This window comes from Canis lupus, chromosome 24, assembly GCF_048164855.1.
Source record: "Canis lupus baileyi chromosome 24, mCanLup2.hap1, whole genome shotgun sequence".
Taxonomy (NCBI): domain Eukaryota; kingdom Metazoa; phylum Chordata; class Mammalia; order Carnivora; family Canidae; genus Canis; species Canis lupus.
The window spans coordinates 50,321,781-50,340,901 of NC_132861.1; the positions used below are offsets into that span (position 1 = coordinate 50,321,781).

The 19,121-nt window shown below is 50.1% G+C and overlaps 1 protein-coding gene across 3 annotated transcripts in view; it reads left to right on the top strand.

The window, feature by feature from the left end:
• Positions 1-2,252: 2,252 nt before the first annotated feature.
• UBE2F (ubiquitin conjugating enzyme E2 F (putative)) overlaps positions 2,253-19,121 on the top strand; it is a 55,541-nt gene continuing 38,672 nt past the window's right edge. The window contains exons 1-3 of one of the 3 annotated variants that reach the window (XM_072796872.1): positions 2,253-2,408; positions 6,292-6,425; positions 15,934-15,963. In XM_072796872.1, coding sequence (XP_072652973.1) covers positions 6,308-6,425; positions 15,934-15,963 — 148 coding nt within the window. In that variant the 5' untranslated portion in view covers positions 2,253-2,408; positions 6,292-6,307. Of the gene's footprint in view, positions 2,409-2,700; positions 2,858-3,124; positions 3,263-6,291; positions 6,426-15,933; positions 15,964-19,121 lie in introns of those variants that run through there. The other 2 variants (XM_072796873.1, XM_072796874.1) reach the window with 2 other exon arrangements.

The following is a 19,121-nucleotide window of genomic DNA, read 5'->3' on the forward strand; positions in this document are numbered from 1 at the left end:
CTGCCCCCAGGTCCCCAGAGCTGGCCTCCCCGGCTTCTGTGAGAACTCCAGTCTTCTCCATCTCTTGTGCTTAAGCTAGTACACATTCCATTTCTGAAGCAGCCCTGGATGATGACAAGTTGCTTCTTCAGGAAGCATGCAGGTCAACTTTACGCCCTTCCCACTGCTAAAGGGCGTGGTGCACTGGTTGGGGGCAAATCCCAGCCCTTCCATGTCAGGCAGACTGCTTCTGTGCCTCGGTTTCTGCATTTATGAAACGGGGATACAGTAGTCCCCCCTGATCTGCAGGTGATATGTTCCAAGACCCCCCTGAGACCACAGATTCTACCAAACGATGCATAGACTGTTTTCTCATACATACCTAGGATAAAATTTCATTCATAAATTAGGCACCGTAGGGATTAACAACTGAGTACAGGAGTTAACAATCCAGTAGGCCTGAAATAAGCATCAGGTGAAGGCACAAGGCAGCCGGTGACATGGAACTAAAAGTGGCTGCGTTTACCACGATGGTGGGATGTGGAGCACTGGGCGCTGGAGCCCGTCCTGCACGGAGTGGCCCCTTGGTGAGTGAGACAAGCCTTCGAGTCCTTCTAATTGCACCTTCACCTGCTGCCCTGCTCCAAGGTCTTATCTTCTCTGGCCAGGACTCCTGCAACAAGTGCCTGCCATACTTATCAAGCTGATGGGTTTTGACCACCTGTTGTGTGACAGCCTGGGGGAGGGGGAGGGGATGGAAGGATGGGGACCATGGCAGAGGAGGAGCCCAGGAGCTGGACTTAGGGAAATAGGTAGTGGCAGGAGTCTCCAGCTCCACGAAGGGGGAAGCATACAACGCCAGTGAAGCCGCTGAGGGACACCTGCACCTCCCAGACTGCAGGGCCTCTCTGAGCAAGTGGTGTCTAAGTTTAGGAAAACAAGAGCTAGCCAGGCGGAGAAGGAGGGCAGTGTTCCAGAACAGAAGGAATACCATGGGTTGGTTCTTCACTGGTCTTCTTGACTCCCTGCCTGGCTCCCCTCCCACGAGCTCAACGAGAGCCAGAAGCTTCTTTTAGAAAGAAAACTTAGTCACTCCCCTCTTTAAAACCATTCAATGGAGCTTCTGGAAATAAAATTCTAATTCCTTGGCTCCTTCTTCCCGGTCCACGTGGCGAGCCTCATCTTTCAGAGGGCCCATTCCTCCGGAAGCCTCCTTGATTCGGTCCCCCAGCCCAGCGCCTATTCCAATTACAGAGATACCAATGGGCGTGATATCTTTTTTTTTTTTTAAAGAATTTATTTATTTATTCATGAGGGGCACACAGAGAAAGGCAGAGACACAGGCAGAGGGAGAAGCAGGCTCCCTGTTCCCAGGACCCCGGGCATCACGACCTGAGCCAAAGGCAGATGCTCAACCACTGAGCCACCCAGGTGCCACAGGACGTAAGAATCTGTCTTCAGCCAGCTAGAGATAGATAAAGCCCTTTGCAAATGTGCAGGAGGCGAAAAGAGGAATAAAAAGCCTTGCAGGGCAGCCCCGGTGGCACAGCGGTTTAGCACCGCCCGCAGCCCAGGGCGTGACCCTGGACACCCGGGATCGAGTTCCACGTCGGGCTCCCTGCATGGAGCCTGCTTCTCCCTCTGCCTTGAATAAATGAATAAATGAATAAATAAATAAAAATCTTTAAAAAAAAAAAAAAAAAAGCCTTGCAGACAAGGTGAGGAAAGGGTCCAGGCACTCCCGCGGGCTGCCCCAAGCGCACCTGCGGGAGCTCGGAGGCTGCTGCACGCCCCGCCCCCACCCCTCCTGCCGGGTCTTGCGCACCCGGGGCTCCGTGCGGGGCACACTGCGGGCGCCCCAGCCACCGCGGCGGGGAGCGCGGGCCCAGCTGCTCCTCCAGCGCCCAGCGCCGCAGACCCGCACATGCAGGCGAGGAGCACCCCGCAAATGAATGGAGGTACGAACGCGGCTCCGAGCTCCCCCAACGCGCGTGCGCAGGCTCAGGAAAAAAAAAAAAAAACCACCCGGGGCGACCCCGCCCCCGGCCGCTACCCACCAATCAGCAAGGGCGGCCAGACTTGGGCCCGCCCCGGGCCGCGCCCTCTGCCAATGAGCGAGGTCCGGGCGGCCCATGCCGAGCCCCGCCCCGGCCGGCGCACGCCGCTGTCCGCCTGTCAGGATCCAAATAAAGTTCGCCGCGGCTTTGAATCTTTTTTTTAAAGCGCCCGCTGCCGTCGCGGCCGCCGCGGGCGAGAGCGGCCGAGTCCCCGCCCCGCCACTTCCGGTCCCGCCGCCCGGAGCCGGTGCGGCCGAGAGGGGCCGAGAGGGGCCGCGTCTCGCCGCCGCCGCCGCCGCCGCAGCCGCCGCCGCCGCCGGCCGGGCATGGTGTTGGGCGCCGGGCCCGCCTCGCCTGTCTCGGGGAGCCCAGGTGAGCAGCGGCGGCGGGCGGTCCCGAGGGCGGGCGGGCGGGCGGGCGGGGCCGGGGCCGCGTCAGGCCGGGCCCCACGGCGGGGCTCCGGGGGCCGCCCGCGCTCACGGCCTGGCTCGCGGGGGAGCCGCCGGGAAACGGAGCCCAAGGTCACCAGCCCGGCGGGGCCGCGGGGCCGCGGGTGGGATCCTGGGCGCGGCCCTGCCCGCCCCGGGCTCAGTTTCCTCGTTTGTCACACGAGCCCCTCCCCCACCCCGCATCCCCTCCCCTCCCCCACCCCGCATCCCCTCCGGCCCTGGGTGCGGGCAGGACCGGGCCCAGCCGCCCGAGAGTCCGGGTGGGAGCCCGCCGTTGCCCCGAGGACCGACTAGGAAGCGGGCGGAGCGCAAGGAGGGCAGGCCGGCCCCGGGAGCCATCAGGCTGAGCAGAAGCTTCCAGAAACGGGCAAGGTGGTGCCTGGGGATGACGGGGGGTGGCGGGGGACACATGGTCCATCAGCAGGCTGGGGGGTGCTCAGCGGGCGGCTGGAGGAGCTCCCCCCGCACTTACCTGCGGCCCAGGTAGTAGGTGATGCGGGAGGGGGCAGGTTAATGATGCCACAAGGGTCGGGCTCCCCAAGGGTGGGGCCGCCAACTGGGGCGACTCCCCGGGCGGTGAGGGAGGTTTCTAGGCCCCCCCCACCCCCTCGCCTTCTAAAGGAGGGAGCCGAGTGGACTTGTGTCCCTATAAGGGCCCCTTTGGGTAGGGACGGTGGTTGCCCCCTAGTGACCCGCAGTTCCATATTCTACCTCTTAAGCAGGAAGACTTGCAGATGCGGAGGAGCTCCCCGGCCCCCCCCCGGGATCCCTGCACAGGTGACATGGCCTGAGGTCGCGGAGTAAATATCATCGCATGACGATGAGGCTAGCAAACAGCGCCCGCGCCCATGGGAATCTTCTCTGGACGGCCGGAAAGCAGGAGGTCCCACCCAGAGGAGGAACTTAAACGGGGCCGATTGGGGCTTGTGGGATTTAGAGACTGAGCATGCTGTCTGATGCAGCCGGTCTGTCCCCAGGAATGCCGCCCTAACACGGGGTGGTTTGCAGGAAAGGGGCAGCTCCCTGGTAAAGCCTGGTCTCGGCGGGTGAAGCGTAGTAAAGAAGGAAAAGGGAATCCCGGAGCAACCGCAGGTGTTCGGCGGACCTGTTGGCGGCCTGAGTAATCCTCCTTGTTGGCATCTCTCTGGGGAGTCAACAGCCGCCGCATCGTTTCCGCGTTAGGCCTGTAGGTTTATCCCCACAGGGGCCCGCAGTCATGATACACACGGAGGACAGATAGGGGGTCGTCATACGCTTAGATTTCTCAAAACGCTGGGGAAGTTACTTTAGTATTGTCCTCGACGGACAGCAAGACACGAGTGTCACTGTGGTTTATACCTTGTACTCAGTGCCCCCCGAGTACTTATTAAGGGCCACAAGCTTGTTGAAGATTTTGCAAAGCCAGGAATCTATCTGGCTGGTAGTGGAGTTGAGTACGGGGCATATTCTCCCGCAGAGAAGACTTCAGTGTGGGGTAGGGTCATAAAAGAATAAGCAGCAGGGCTTCTGGGTGGCTCAGTGGATTGAGTGATTCCTGGTTTCCACTCAGGTTATGCTCCCAGGGTCTTGGGCTGCGTGCTCAGCAGGGAGCCTGCTTGGGGTTCTGTCTCCCTCCACCCCCAACCCCACCCACCCAACACCCAAAAACCCCAGAATCCTCAGCTTGCAGTGACACAGAGGAGTGTCTTGGTGTGAGCCTTTGTTACCAGGTCTTGCCAGCACTCTCTGAGTGGCTCCTTCAGCGCAGGCCCTCAGGGAGCTGGGTGGCCACCAGGCATGTGCCCTGGCACTCGCTTCTCCGTGGGGCTCTTTGTTTGTTACGACTTTCCTAGGGTACTACCTACAGAACTCTCTTTGCTCATGCTGGGCTTTTGTTTTATTTTTTGCCCTATTTGTATTGCCAAGGTCATCTAGAGGATAAAAAGCAATTGGACTTTGTGAAGGATGCATGTCTTGGTCCATGTCTAGGCAGCCTTACCACGTGGCAGGACTGATGTGGCAAGCCTGGGTGTGTGGCGGTGGACTTGGCTGCAGCAGCAGATGCTGGTTTGTGATCCAGATCTGCTAAGGGATTCCTGACAAGATCATTCCAGGTGGGGGCCCAGGTAGGGGCTGAGCAGGAGAGCCTGGCTCTGGATGGTGCTGCTGTCTCTGGTAGTTGCAGGCTGGAGCCCCTGTGGGTGTTTGACCGTATTCCCACCCCCAGGCCCGGCTTCGTGAGGTTACCGCACCGATGCCTCCCTACCTGGGTAACACTGAGATGTGTGCTGGTTACGGTCCAGGCCGCTGTGTAGGCCTGGGGAGCTGGCATGGTCAAGTGGCAATGAAGACGCTAGTGTTGGTTGGTTTTCATATTGGTGTCAACTTTATTGAGGTATGACTGAGGTCCATGAAACTGTATATATCCAAAGTATGCAGTTAGATTAATTTTGATGAGTATATATACTCCTGAAATCCTCGCCACACTCAAGATGAAAGTGTTCACATCATCTCCAGGAGGGAAACTGATGTTTCTGTGGTGACTGCTTCTGGCAGCTGAGTGGCCTCAGACAAGCCAGTTCCTGGACCCCCATCATCACAGGATCTACATCAGTAAATTAAAAAAAATAAATAAATAAATAAAAAGTGGGAATTGGGGGCTGGAGGGGGGAACATCCTTCCCAGATTTGAAATTTTAGGAGCTTGTGTATGGTAATATGTAAAAGAACCATCTTTTGAAGCATTTAGACTGTGATTCTTAAAGGGATTAAGTTTGTTTGTGTGTGGGTCATATATAATGAGAAGATCATATTCAATTTGTTGGGTTTTTTTAATGGCACAAATAATAGAAAATCTGACACTCTTTGGAGAAGGGGGAGATACACAGAAGAAGATGGTGTGAGAAGCTGTGTGAGGAACCAGGTTAAAAATGGTTAAAAGTACCAATGGGGAAGGGTATTCTTATTTTGGCTTCCAGGACATTGCCCTCAAACTAAAAGTTTTGTGTTTGGGTCAGGTTTTTCATTTGGAAGTTTTAAATCGTTTTCTTTGGAAAATAATCAGAGTAGTATTGAAAGGAAACAATATGAAAGCAACAATGAAATTATGGAAATATTGGGCTGGTGATCAGTTTTTTGTGTGTGTGTTGGTCTTTATTGTCCTTCCCAGTGAGTTTCTGGGGTGCCTGAAATACAGATGGGTTGGAAGCAGCCAGTGAAGAGAGTCTAGCGTGGGGTATTAATTATAACTTAGTATCGATGTTGATATTGCCTAAAAAATGTAAATAAGACACAGCATAAATAACTGCAAAGATGCTTCTTAAGGTTCCAGCCACACCTTTGTTAAAGGAAGAAGGAAAGGAAAGCATTGTGTTGGTCCCTCCTCACCAGGGCTGATGCTGCCCTCAGTCTGCGATGGGCTAGGCGCAGGGGCCACACACACACACACAGGAGCGTGGTGCCTGCAGCAGAGAGGGGCACACTTGGCCGGCGGACAGTGGTGGCCCGATGTGGAACCCCAGACCGTGAGCTTCCCTAGACCGCTGGGGCTTTGTCACCACCGTGTCCTAAGGCCTGGTGCCCAGTGAATGTTAAATGCACGGCTCTCCCTTTTTAAAATTTTCGTACTTTAAAAAATTAGACTTACGGAGGATGGCATAGAGATTTCCCAAATTAATTATAAAGAATGCAGTCTTATGAATGTACCTTATATGCTGAATTTTTCTGTAACTAAATTGTAGGAAAAAGTTAAGCACCTTTTATCGCTGTCTTCAGTTTCCGGTCATTGTCCAGAGACGTGTCCGTGATTCTGCTTTCGGTCTCTTTCAGGGTAAAGGTAGCAGTGATGCTGACGCTGGCAAGCAAGCTGAAGCGGGAGGACGGTCTCAAAGGGTCCCGGACGTCAGCCACAGCCTCCGACTCCACTCGGAGGGTGTCTGTGAGAGATAGGCTGCTTGTTAAAGGTAATGCCATCCACGTGAGCTGTTTCTCTCCTATAACGAGATGGAGTCTGATCGGAGGCTCTTTGGGGATATGAAGCAGCCAGTTGCTGAGTAGAAATACTTACTTGAAGATATTTTAAAATATAATAACTTATCACTTACAAGGGCTTTGTACTGTGGGAATACTCACAACAAGAAAACGGTGTGTCTTATACACTTGGAATATGCTCTGTAGGGGCTGCCAGGGTGCTGGGGGGAGGATTATGGTACTGACAGCCTGCACGCCCGAGACTCTGCTCCCGGTGCTATCAGCATCTGACTGGGGGGCGTAGGGGGGAGGGTCTTCCATTCTCGTGCTCGGTCACAAGGAGTTCCAGAGTCCCTCTCCCCACACCTCAGCACTGGTTTCTAGTCTGTGAAGGGAAGGAGTGGAATTCAGTAATCTCTTAGGATCCTTCTGTACTTTATTCAAGTCACAGCCTGAGGAGAGCCTTGTACGAAATTAGTTCCCTTCACAGAATTGATAACAGAGTGTCCTGGAGCTGCAGTCTTTGCAGGAGGGTTTATATAGTGTGTGTGAATGTGTGTGCATATGCATGCATTTGTATGGAATTCTGGCGTTCATTCATTGATCAAGCCTACAACTGTCGGGCGCAGAGGCAGTTTCCTGGGGTCATGGGGACTACAGCAGACGAGGAAGAAACAGTTCCTGCTTTAAGGAGCTGAGAAGTTGCAGCACTTTTTACTTTATAAAGGCGTGTGTTTACACTTTTTAAGTGTATAGGAGCTAGGAAGCAAAGAAGGGCTACACAGTTGGTTAGGACCACCTGTGTTTGTGTCATATCTGGTAGACACCATGAGCTTGCTGGCACTTGTACGTCCTGACACAGTCCTAACGGCAAGAGAACTGGGGGGGGTGTATGCACTGCTTGTCCTTCTCGGAAAGGTAGCACCACTGAGCTTGGCAGGAGTGGGACCAGGAAGGTCTCAGGGTCAGAGAGTCTTCAGCGGTGCGCTCTTCCTTATTCTCTCCCTGTCTCTGAATCTGGCCTTGGCTCTGGTTTATCCAGCTCAATGGATGATTGGCTAACGATGGAGTAAGAATTATTTCCTATGTGTTGACATTACCCACTATGCCAGATTGAATTCAGAATTTGTGATGGCACTGCAGGGGTCCGAGTGTGGGACATGGGCTGCAGCTCCTCACTCGGATGAGCCTGATAGGACTTGAGTGTCTTTCCCAGGTGCTCGCTCAAGGGTTCTTTCTGTGGAGGAAGCCAGGAGCCAAGCAAGCCAGGGAAGGGGTTCGATGTGTTGACGCAGTCCTTAAGTGGAGGAGGGTGTTTTAGTGCCTGGGAGTTACAGCGAGGAAGGCTCAGGTGCTGGCTGAAGAGGAACAGCTGGGAAGCAGCGAGTAGACTGTCTCATCCTCTTCACCGTACCCTTGTCATAGTTAATAGCAGCTCTTAGACATAGAGCACTTGAGACCAGGCCCTCTGTTGGACACTTCATGGGGCAGTTCTTGTTTGCTTTTGGCTAAGCCTTGCCAGGTGGGTGCTTTATTCTGCAGCTGAGGGACTGAGACCCAGAGAGGTCAAGAAACTACCCAAATTACAACTTTATTGTAGCAGCACAGCCAGACCCACATTCTGGGGTGGGGCAGGCTCTTGGGGGAGCAGACCCAATAAGCAAAAACTGAATGAGCAGAATGGAAGTGCAGGTCCACTGGAAAGAGCACTCAGGAAGGCGCAAGGGCTCTTGCATACCTTCCACATGCTCAGGGGATCACTTGGCAGCTCTTAAATGGCTCTTGGGCCTGATGCAGCCCAGAGGAGCCCATGGAGGCTCACAGAGCTAGACTCCAACCCGGTTCCTTGGACACATGTCTTTGGCTGGGTCTACAGGGCCTTGCTAAGGTCCTTTGGCTCTCTCATTAGAGAGAGGTGCACAACCACCTCCTGGGGTCATCTGTTTCCATCCTCCAGGGCACTGGTGATTATCAGGTTTCTGGGGGTGGTTGTGGGCAGCAGGGCTCAGTGTAACACACACCTCATGTGGCCTGCTCCCTCCTGCCTCAGGAGGCTGTTGGACCCGGCTGGGCTGGCTGAGTGGTGAGCAGTTTGGGCATGTGGTGGAGGGTGGGTAGAGAGCAAGAGTGGGCCTGACCTGAGAGAGGGAGCTGTGAAAAACAGGTACATAATGAAGGATGCTCTGATGGTCCATGATCTCCTGGCTTGCACCTACAGCACTCCTTTGCTTGGGGGAGGTCTTCATTCTGGGGATTTCTGATGGTGGAAGTGGTGTGTGGAGTCCAGGAGTTTGTGGCCTTGTGGGGCACTTGAGGGGTGATTATGGTGAAGTCCTTTCTAGGGGAAGCCCCCTGTGGGGACTCTGAGAAAATGTTGAATTCCAGATTGCTATAGTCAGGACCATCATCCTGCACTATGGCTTTGGCTCCTGTGGGAATGTGACTTGAGGATCATTAGGTTGTAGAAGAGTATGTTTCATGTGCCTAGGGATTCGGTGCCATCGCTGGAGTCCTAGGAGTAGGGGCTTTGGGATTGGGATAGTTGTAAAGGAGTGTTCCTGGGACTGAGATCAGTGGAGGGAGATGAAGGACTCCGGAGCAGACAGAGCAAGAAATCGAGCTCCTGGGAAAGCCCCGGACAGCCTCTGCTCAGGGCAGGTGTAGCCTTCAGAGCAGCCCCCAGTCAGGTGAGATGGTCAGGTTTTCCTGCTCTGTGTGGATCATTTTTCACAGGGGCTGCCCTGAGAGGGGTGAGGGGCCTGGGGTGAGGGGGTCTATGCAGCCCACAGCCCCTGGAAAGACAGAGCTGAAGGCTATCTGCTGAAAGCCCTGTTGGGGTGGGGTGGGACAGGAGGGCTGTATATCCCATAGCCCAAAGGTGTGGGATCCAGCTTGTTGCAGATGGCTATAGGGTTGAACTATTGGATGAGGGCGATTGAAGGTTGGGAGGGACAGTTGGTGCTCGTGATGAGGGCCAGTAGTGGTGCAGAGCTGTAGCTCCTGTTCCTTTTCTTCCTCTGGAAGGCTGGAGTCCACTCTCCTTGGAAAAACCATAGCCTGCCTTGGAGCAGCTGGCCAGGGGAGGCCTCTACTGTGCTGGCACCTTGGTCACACCAGATTTTCATTTGCACCCCTCAGGTAACTCAAGGATGTCCTCCAGGCTGGAACTGGAGAGATGCTTGTAGCAGCAGCCCCTGGAGGGTATAGAACCATCCTAGGAGCTGGGGCCACTGTGGAGAGTCAGATCTGGGCATGGCTGGGCCTAACTGGGGAGCTGTCACAGGTATTTTTAGCCACAGGGCAGATGGTGCGGAGTTCCTGGTGGACCTTTGTGGGGCCACTGAGTCTATCAAGTTCTAAGTCTGATGGTGCTCCCCACCTACCACAAAAAGCCTAGCAGGGTCCTGGCTAGAAGCAGCATAGCACTGTAGTATAATGGGAGTGTGTGTGTCTCCTTGTTCTTTTTTTTTTTTTTTTTTTTAATTTTTATTTATTTATGATAGTCACACAGAGAGAGAGAGAGGCAGAGACAAAGGCAGAGGGAGAAGCAGGCTCCATGCACCGGGAGCCCGACGTGGGATTCGATCCCGGGTCTCCAGGATCGCGCCCTGGGCCAAAGGCAGGCGCTAAACCGCTGCGCCACCCAGGGATCCCTCCTTGTTCTTTCATCTTTTCGTTCAACAGACATTTTAGTCCCTGCTGTGTGCCAGCCTACTGTTAGTGACCCCTGAAGACCCCAAGAAGCTACAGGCTCACTGGCAGGAGCAACCTTTCACCTGTTAGTCTTCTTTAAATGTGGAGACTTGATCGAGCTGTGTTCGGGATTGGTTCTGGAATCAGGAATAAGAGGGAATGAGTCTGTGTGTACCTTTACCCATACCAGCCCCTGCACCCTGGGTGGTTCCTGGTGTTCTGGGGCTGGGCTATGTGGCTCTCCATGCTCCAGGCCTGGAGCAGAGAGCCCTGGTTGCCCACACACGTGTGCTTCATACCCAGTGTCCTGGGTCCAGGTGCCTCCTCAGGGGAGCTGCTGTGTCCACACGAGCAGTTCGGTCACGGGATGGGCTAGGAAGGGCCCCATTCCAGTGCAGTCCCTGGAAGAGTGGGGGAAAGAGAACTATTTATTGTTCTCCAGAGCTGCTTTCTCCATGCCAGGTCCTGCTGAGGACTCTGGGGGTGGGCTCAGGGCTTGGCTTGCCATGTGGGCAGAGTATTCAGAGCACTTAGCAGCATTGCTATATGTATTTTAAAAACTTGAGGGACCCCTCACTGACTTAAGTCAGTAGAGCATGTGAGTCTTGATCCCTGGGTCATGAGCTCAAGCCCCGTGTTGGGTTTAGAGCTTACTTAAACATAAAATCTTTTAAAATAATAAAAATAAAATTAAAAGCTGGAGTAGTGGCCTGGAGAGGAAGAGTCCTGCTAAAATGGAGTTAAGGCAGCTGGACCCAAGGTTAACCTTTAAAAAATGCTTTGTTGAAAGGTTAAATACCAGTGAAGCTGCCCAGGAGACTTGGTGGCCCCACTTAGGTGTACCCAGTAGCCCAGTGGGGCAGGGAGGATTGTGGAAGGCAGACAGGATTTCAAGCTGACCTTGTCAGCTCCTGTTGAAAGTGGGGGTGACATGAAGCCTTGGGTTCCAACCCTATTGATAAAGTCTCTGCTGAAGCAGCTATGCTGGTTTTCAGGGTTACAGCCTTGGTCCCTCACAGTGTGGAGGGGACCATGAGTGCTCTGGGCCTGCACTTAGCAGTGTGCTGCTAAAAGGCTCCTCGCCTGAGTGGAAGAGCTGATATGAGGCTCTGTGGGGTCTTCAGGCCTCAGCTCTGACAGTGCTGTCTCTGTGGAGGGGCTGATGCCCTTAGTTCAAGTGTATCCCGGATAAGAGCGCTGTACATGGAAGCCGAGAGTGCAGAAGGGATGCTCAGTGCATAAAGACAGGCGGAAAGCTAAGAAAGAAAGTTAGAGTCAAAGGAATCTAAGAGGTAGTGGTTCAGGTGGAAGGAGGTAATCAAGTCTTCTGGGAAGTAGCTGCCCTGCCTAATGGGGCTTGGAGCAGGCTCTTGCCAAGAACCATCTGTGTCTGTGATAGGCTCTTTGTCTTAGCTCAGGTTGTCATAAGCAAATACTATAGACTGGATGGCTTGAGCAACACATTTATTTTTCATGTTCAGAAGGCTGGGGAGTCCAAGATCAGGGCATCAGCAGATTCAGTTCCTGGCAAGGACCTCTTACCAGCTTGCAAGCATCTGGCATCTCTTCTTATAAGGGCACTAATCACATTGTGAAGGTCCCACCCTCATGACTTCAACTAACTCTAATCACTTCTCAAAGGCCCCACCTCCGGATATCAAATGGGAGGGGGAGCAGGGTTAGGGCTTCTAACATAGGAACTTTGCCAGGGAACACACTTTAATGGCTACTGTGGAATACATCAGTCCCATACTATACAGAGAGAAAGGCTTCTCACGTCTCAGGACATGCATAGCAGGAGCACTGCCAGCTTGCTGGCGCATGTACTTGATTTGTCAAGCATTTCCTGAGTACCCTGTGTGTGCTAAGCCCAGGGCCAGGTACTCGGGTTGCAGGGCTGAGTTAGACTGTACTACCCTACCATGAAGAGTGTGCAGATTTGAGTGGCAGGCAGTGTAGAGACAGCAAGAGCACTGTGTTGTGAGCAGCCTTTGGCAGAAAGAAGTGAAGATGTGCCATGTAGGGGCCACTGTGGTCATCAGTGGATTTTGTAATCTGATATTTCAGTGCAGTCATGCTTCAAGTGGGCTCTGTGGTTTGCTCTTTAGTTAGAAAGGAAGAGAGTCTAATTTCTCAGAAGGAAGTTGTGCAGCCACGGAATTGTGAAAGGTGCCCCTTAGAAAGGCTGGGCCAGTAAGGGGTAGAGGTGTTAGCATCTTGGAATAGGTGAGACTTTAGCAGGCTAAAAATATCTGAATTTCTCGCTATTTTACAGGTAGGGGTTGTGTCTTGCAGGCAGTGAGGTGATACAGGGAAGGACTGCTGCTTTGCAAAGAAGCCTGTCAAGCATATGAAACAATTTGCTTGTTTCTTTGGTCAGAGACTTCTTGTACATAGATTATAGATTCTAAGGCAATATCCACTGATATTAATGAATTCTTATACACCATCATTTGACATATAGAGAAACTGTGTGTCATTTGTGACAACTCCATTAAAATATGTGGCTTATTATATCTTCTGCACTGGACTGAACTAAAATGTTGAGTATCTTTATTGAAATTCTTGTGCTCCCAGGATTGTATTTCTTGCCTGCTCTTGGACCAGAAGCCTGTGGAGGCCCTGACTATGGTGGGGCTTTCCTGGCCCTGGTCCACTTTCCTTGACTGAGTAACACTGAACCTGGAAATGCAATCATAACTCTCACCTTTGGAGTTTAGTTCTAGAATACAATGTGAAGTTATTAAATAATAGCTGTGTGTGGGTATTGTAGCATGGCCAAATATTCAGTTGCTACTGATACCTGGGGAGAGTAAAAAATTCAGAGGTGTAGGCCCTATGTAAAACTTTCAGTGTAATGGGTCTGCACAGGACTAGTTGGGTGTTTTGTTTTGTTTTGTTTTAATTCATTTTATTTTTTATTTTTATTTATTTATTTTTAAAGATTTTATTATATGAGAGACAGAGAGAGAGAGAGGCAGAGACACAGGCAGAGGGAAAAGCAAGCTCCATGCAGGGAGCCTGACGTGGGACTCGATCCTGGGTCTCCAGGATCACGCCCTGGGCTGAAGACGGCGCTAAACCGCTGAGCCACCCAGGCCATCCAGGACTAGGAGTTTTAAAAGCTTAGCAGGTACTAGATTCTGGTGATGAGTGCACAACTCCAAGTTTTACTAAAAATCATTGAATCATATGCTAAAAGTGGGTCTATTTTATAGTAAATTGTACCTTACCAAACCTGTTTTTAAAAAGGTTGGGGGATGGTGGGAAAACCAGCAGAAAACTCCCTGGGTGATTGATGTGCAGCTAGGGCAGAGATTCCCTGTCCTATAGTAAGGCTTCCTCCGGCCATAAGCCTCTTTTCCCCATGTCCCATCCCTGTGCTGCAGGGGTCCGGTTCTGTTGCTCGGTCACCACCACGCCCCTGGTCAGTGCCTTGCCGTCCTCCTGTGTCCTGACCTCGCTCTTTGCCGTCCCGTGGCACTAGATGGTCTTCTCAAACATTTTGCTTCTGTTTTGTGGCCCCTTCCTCCTCAAATCTTCTGGGCCTGTTTTTTTATTTTACTGGGTTTTTTAAAGCTGGACTACCAGAATTCTCACAATTGTAGACAGGACAGGCTCACCAGGCAAAGTCAATTCTGACATCAGTCTCTCAAAACAAGGGCCCCCAAGAACAATTTCTTCTAAGTTCTCACCAACAAGCTAAGTAATAGTATAATAAAATATGTAAATGCAGTTTAAAAATACACAGTTTAATTACATAGGTAACACTTATTTTAAAGTGATTAATACGAATGACTTCTCTGAGTGCCCTTTCTAAATACCTGGACCCCAGAGCGAACACATTCAGTGGGTCACCTGTCTGTACCCAGATTCTCGAGCAGCTGTCTTAAAGGCCGTGGGTCTCTCAAACCCTTGGCCTCAGAATGGAGCAATCTGCCAGTCTTCCCACCAACGTACTCCGTGTTCAGCTGTGCTTTGTCACGGCCTCTGCCGTCCCCTTCCCCTCCCCTGCCTGCCGTTCCGTACTTGACATGAAGGAATTGTCGTATCCACGGCTTCTGTATTCTGACTCCCCATTTACTTCGTACTTCTGTAATCTGGTTTCCATCTTGCCACCTGCCTTCCTGTTTCTAGTGCGCTTGGCAGCATCAGATCCACATCCAGTGGCCTTGACTGGGGACTCATTTCCCTTGGACCAGTCTGTCCCCTGAATCACAGTGTTCCCCATGTATCTCCTCCTTTTCTACCTTTTGTCGTGAGGGACCACCTAGCCTTTGTCCTCTACTGTCTGCCGAGCTTCGTTCTTTTCACCAGTCTCCCTTCTGTCAGTCTCAGACTGGTGGCATCACCTCAGGGACTCCTGGGCCCTGGCCATGCACCCAGATTTCAGCTTCCTCCTCCCAGGACTGCCCCAGCATGACAGCCCCCTGCTGTCTCCGACCCTCCCGCCCCACATAGCCGGCAGACCCGCTTGTCCTCTGTGTGCTAGGTCACTCCAACTCTCCCTGCCTTTGCTAGGCCCTTGCTGCCTCACGGAGTGCCCACCTCACAGGTCACCTGACCTCTGCTTTGCCCTTTCTAAAGTTGTCTTCTTGAAGAGAGTGTGGAAACTTTTGTTCAGAAATGTCCCTCTGGGGATCCCTGGGTGGCGCAGCGGTTTGGCGCCTGCCTTTGGCCCAGGGCGCGATCCTGGAGACCCGGGATCGAATCCCACGTCGGGCTCCCGGTGCATGGAGCCTGCTTCTCCCTCTGCCTGTGTCTCTGCCTCTCTCTCTCTCTCTCTCTCTCTCTGTGACTATCATAAATAAATAAAAATTAAAAAAAAAAAAAAGAAATGTCCCTCTGCTCTCTATTGCTGCAGATTCAAGATTAGAATTCTAACCCATTCACCCAGGGCCCTCTGAGATCCTGGCCCAGTTTTTCTGCCTTGTTTCCTGTTGCTCTGTTTTGTACCCATTGCTCTGATTGCACTGCATGCCTTCTGGGTCTGTGCTTGTCTGTGTTCTGTGTTTTTGCACATCACTAACAGCTTCTAGGAATGCTTTTTTTCTGCTGCTGCTGGACATCATCCTACTTACACTTTAAAGCCTGGCCCATAGATCTCCTTCCTCTAGTGTCCACAGCTGGGTGGAGTCCTTGTGCCCCTAGAACCCCAGAGCATGTTCTGTCTGACAACTTGCCTGCCCACTTATTTCTGGGTACCCCCAGACCTCAGCTCTTAAGAGCTGTAGTGGGGGGGTTTGCAGCCTTGTCTTGGCAGAGGGATGCTGGGTTTAGACAGTGAGTGATGATATAAAGACCAAGGCTCCAAGCCCCCCTTCCTTGGGCAGGTGTTTACAGATAGTGGGATAAGAGCAGAGCCCGGGGCCCCCAGCAGGAGGTAGAGTTTTTTCTCACTGGAAAAGTTCAAACACACGCTGGACGAGCCACACAGGAAGACGGGGTCTGAAAGAACTGGAAGAGACACAAGGTGCATATATAAATCAGATCCCAGGAGCAGTATTTCTGCTATGTGGGGGAACACTTTCAAAAATACTTCAGTGACTGTTTACCTGTGGGTGATTTCTATGTGAATTTTAAAGGATTTTCATTTATGCTAAGTACATTTTCAGGGGCCTGTGACTATATTTGCTGGCATCCTGCAAGTCTCTTTATATATTGAAAACAATTCCATGGCTAAGTTTAAACATTAGACAAGTGTAGGTTTTAGTTACTTCAGCGTTCTGGGAGAAGTTGCCAGGTTAGAGCTGGTGGTTTTACGTAGAGACTTGACTGATACTAATAGCAGTCTTTTTGTTTCCACAGAGGTCGCGGAGCTTGAAGCTAATTTACCATGTAAGTATAGCATCCCCACCCAGACAGTAAGTGCTGCAAAGTAATTGCATGGAGAAGCTTTTTTTATGTTTTAATAACCTTGCATAGCCGAAAGCCTGTTTTTCATATGTGTTGGGAGTAAGTTTTAATTTTGTGCAAACAGGTAACAGAATTTTGTCGAATCTCCGGTAAGAACTAGATATTTACCATCTCTGATTGTAGCATGAAGGTGCCTCCTCTCTCCTTGCAGTGGCAGAGATGATTTGGTTGGGTTTTGTATCTCTTCCACAATGTTCTGTCCTGCATCTTTTTTGAGAGGGAAAAGACCTATAAATCACTGACAGATGGTCCTGTTTTCATGAGGGACAGTACTACTTTTTGGTCCAGAAAGCACTTGCCTGTAATGTATCTCCATGCATGAGCTGGAGTGACCACACTGCCCTTATGTTATTAGGTGTCCTCACCTTGTTTCATCCTTCCCACTCAGACACATAGACCCACCGTGCAGTCCTCAAGCTTACCTACCAGGCAGTTAATTTATGTGATGTGTCAAAGGTTCTTTCTTTCTTTTTTTTTTTTATCATCATACTTGGTTAAAAATAATTTTGAGGCTGAGGATGTTTGTCAGTGTGAGTGAAATATTTTATATGTGAACCTCCTGGTCTGAGTGAATGCTCTAGAGAGCTTGGTCTCTGGTCCACCTGACACAGATAAGCGATGGCCCCCGTTCCTGCCACCAGCTAAAGTTAGAAGGATGATAGTGGGTGTGACCCTTAAGTGGTTGTGAAATCATTTGAAAGGGTAAGTACACATAGTTTCTTATAAAATTATTTTTAATGTATGGTATTTATCTGTGGGTGTGGTGGCTTGTGGTATAAAATAGGTTCCTTAGTGTGGCTCTTAAAAATCCCTGAATTGCTTGATCTCAGTTTTCTTCTAGTCAGAACTGGAAGGAATTGTCTTGGGATTCTCTTAAAGGGTGGGTATACACACACAGACACACACACACACACGCTTATATTTAATCAAACACCACAAAAACGTGCCACTTACACATGGTTCACTTTGTCCTTAAATGTGACTCTTACAGAAATGGTTAGTTTTTAGCTCATAGAAGATAGTTTTAACTTTATCTAAAATTTTGGTTTAAAAACAAACATTGGGGGTGCGCCTGACTGGCTCAGTCGGTGGAGCACATACTTGTGAGCTTACTTAGGGTCGTGAGTTCAAGCCCCATGTTGGGCAGGAAGCCTACTTAAAGCAAACAAACAAACAAAAAGTGAAAACAATTAAACTGTGTAATTGACTCTCAAACCAGGATTTTAAAATCTTTTTTTTTTTTTTAAGATTTTATTTATTTATTAATGAGAGACACAGAGAGAGAGGAAGGTGCCCCATAGGGAGCTGGATGTGGAACTTGATCCTAGGACTCTGGGATCATGCCGTGAGCCGAAGGTGAATGCTTAACTGCTGAGCTACCCACGCGTCCCTCAAACCAGGATTTTGACTAAACACTTTAGTTTTGAAAAAGGCATCTCCCTAGCCTTGATGGCTAAGATATCTGATTAAGAAGACTACATACTATCTGTCTCTTCTTACTTTCTCCCCACCCTCTGGGCATCAGAGCGGGAGAAGTCTAAATTAATTCATACCAGTAGGCCATGCTTCCCAAAAGTACACAATTCATTACTCTAAAGAGGAAACGAGAAGCCACCAAAGAATAAATCTTTAGTATCTGTTTAATAACCTCTCTAAAGTATTAACTAAGAAAAACAAGATAACTTGCCATGTAGCAGAGTGCTGCTTAGTAATCATTCAGAACTAGTTCGGAGCTCTGTACATGCAGGTTTGTAGAAGTTTCTCTGTTGGCAAAAAATACATCTTTCAGGTAGATGGAAATACAAGATGTTAGCCCATGCCTGCAGGCCGAGGAAAAGCTTTGAAGTAAAGCAAAAACCTGACTTTTAACTTGTTATTGTTATTAGACTTTTTTGAGCTTTAAAATGTTTAGTTTTTTTCAGTAGTTGTTTGTTACTACCTTGATAACTTCTTTATTATTGGTGGGCCAAACTATTCTAGAGAGGCAGATTTCTGTATCTATCCCTTTGTTGAAACAAAGGAGAAAGAATGAAAACAAAGGAATGCTGCCAACTTCAGCTAATCAGTGAGACAGTTCCCGAGCCCTGGTGCTATGTTTCTGTTGCATATATCTTACTGAAAGATAGCACTTATCATTTCAAGTCAAGATTAGGAAAAATGAAACCCATTCTGATTATTCCAAAAACAGTTCACATGTGTGGTTTGGGTAAAAGTCTTGAACTCCATGGCTCCCAGCTTCATTAATTGTAAAATAAGTGATGTGACAATGTAGTCGCTAAGACCCCTTCTTGCTCTTCTAGATTGTTACCTTTTACTCTACAATGATTTTCTGAGGGATTGTTAAAAAAAAAAGGAAAAGAAATCCCGTGGCTTTTATACATTACACCTGGCATGTTCATGAAGTAATGAAATGAGACATGATGTATGGAGAAGAGTCATGAACTAGTCTATAATTTGAGAACAAAATCTTCTGTTGATAACCTGTGTGATCCTGGGCTGGTCGCTGAACCTCTCTGCACCTTTGTGTTATCTCGTGTTTGAGGACACTGAACTAGATGATCTCTAACGGCCATTTCTAAGTCTAAATTTGAATCATCCTTATTTTTTATAAAATTTCATACCATTGTAAAACTAGGCAAATCTTTTCAGTGGGACTGAAAGGCAGTAGGTAACCCAAGGAGTTTAGCATATTTTCTGAATTTATAAAACATGGACAATTTCTACACATATTCTTGCCCGATTTAGTGCATATTTATTCCTTGTGTACTTACCATTCTTCAGTATCATTGTTTTGAAGGAAGCAGATGTAGGGTGTAGCCACCTTTCCTTCTCTGTATCACTAGCCATTAGCTCTTCTCTGAGTGAGAACTCCTTGTCCTGATTTACCAGACCCTTCTGGTGTGGTACAGTGGGCATAGGGTGTTGCCGTCTGAGCAGAGCATCATTTCACCAACAAAGCTAGCTGAGCTACCAGTTGGGTTGTGAAGGCTCCCCCCGCCCCCCCCCGCCCCGATCCTCTTTTTCTTAATGCCATGGTAAACTCTGGGCGGGAGTTAACTTCATGGGCACCCTTATTTTGA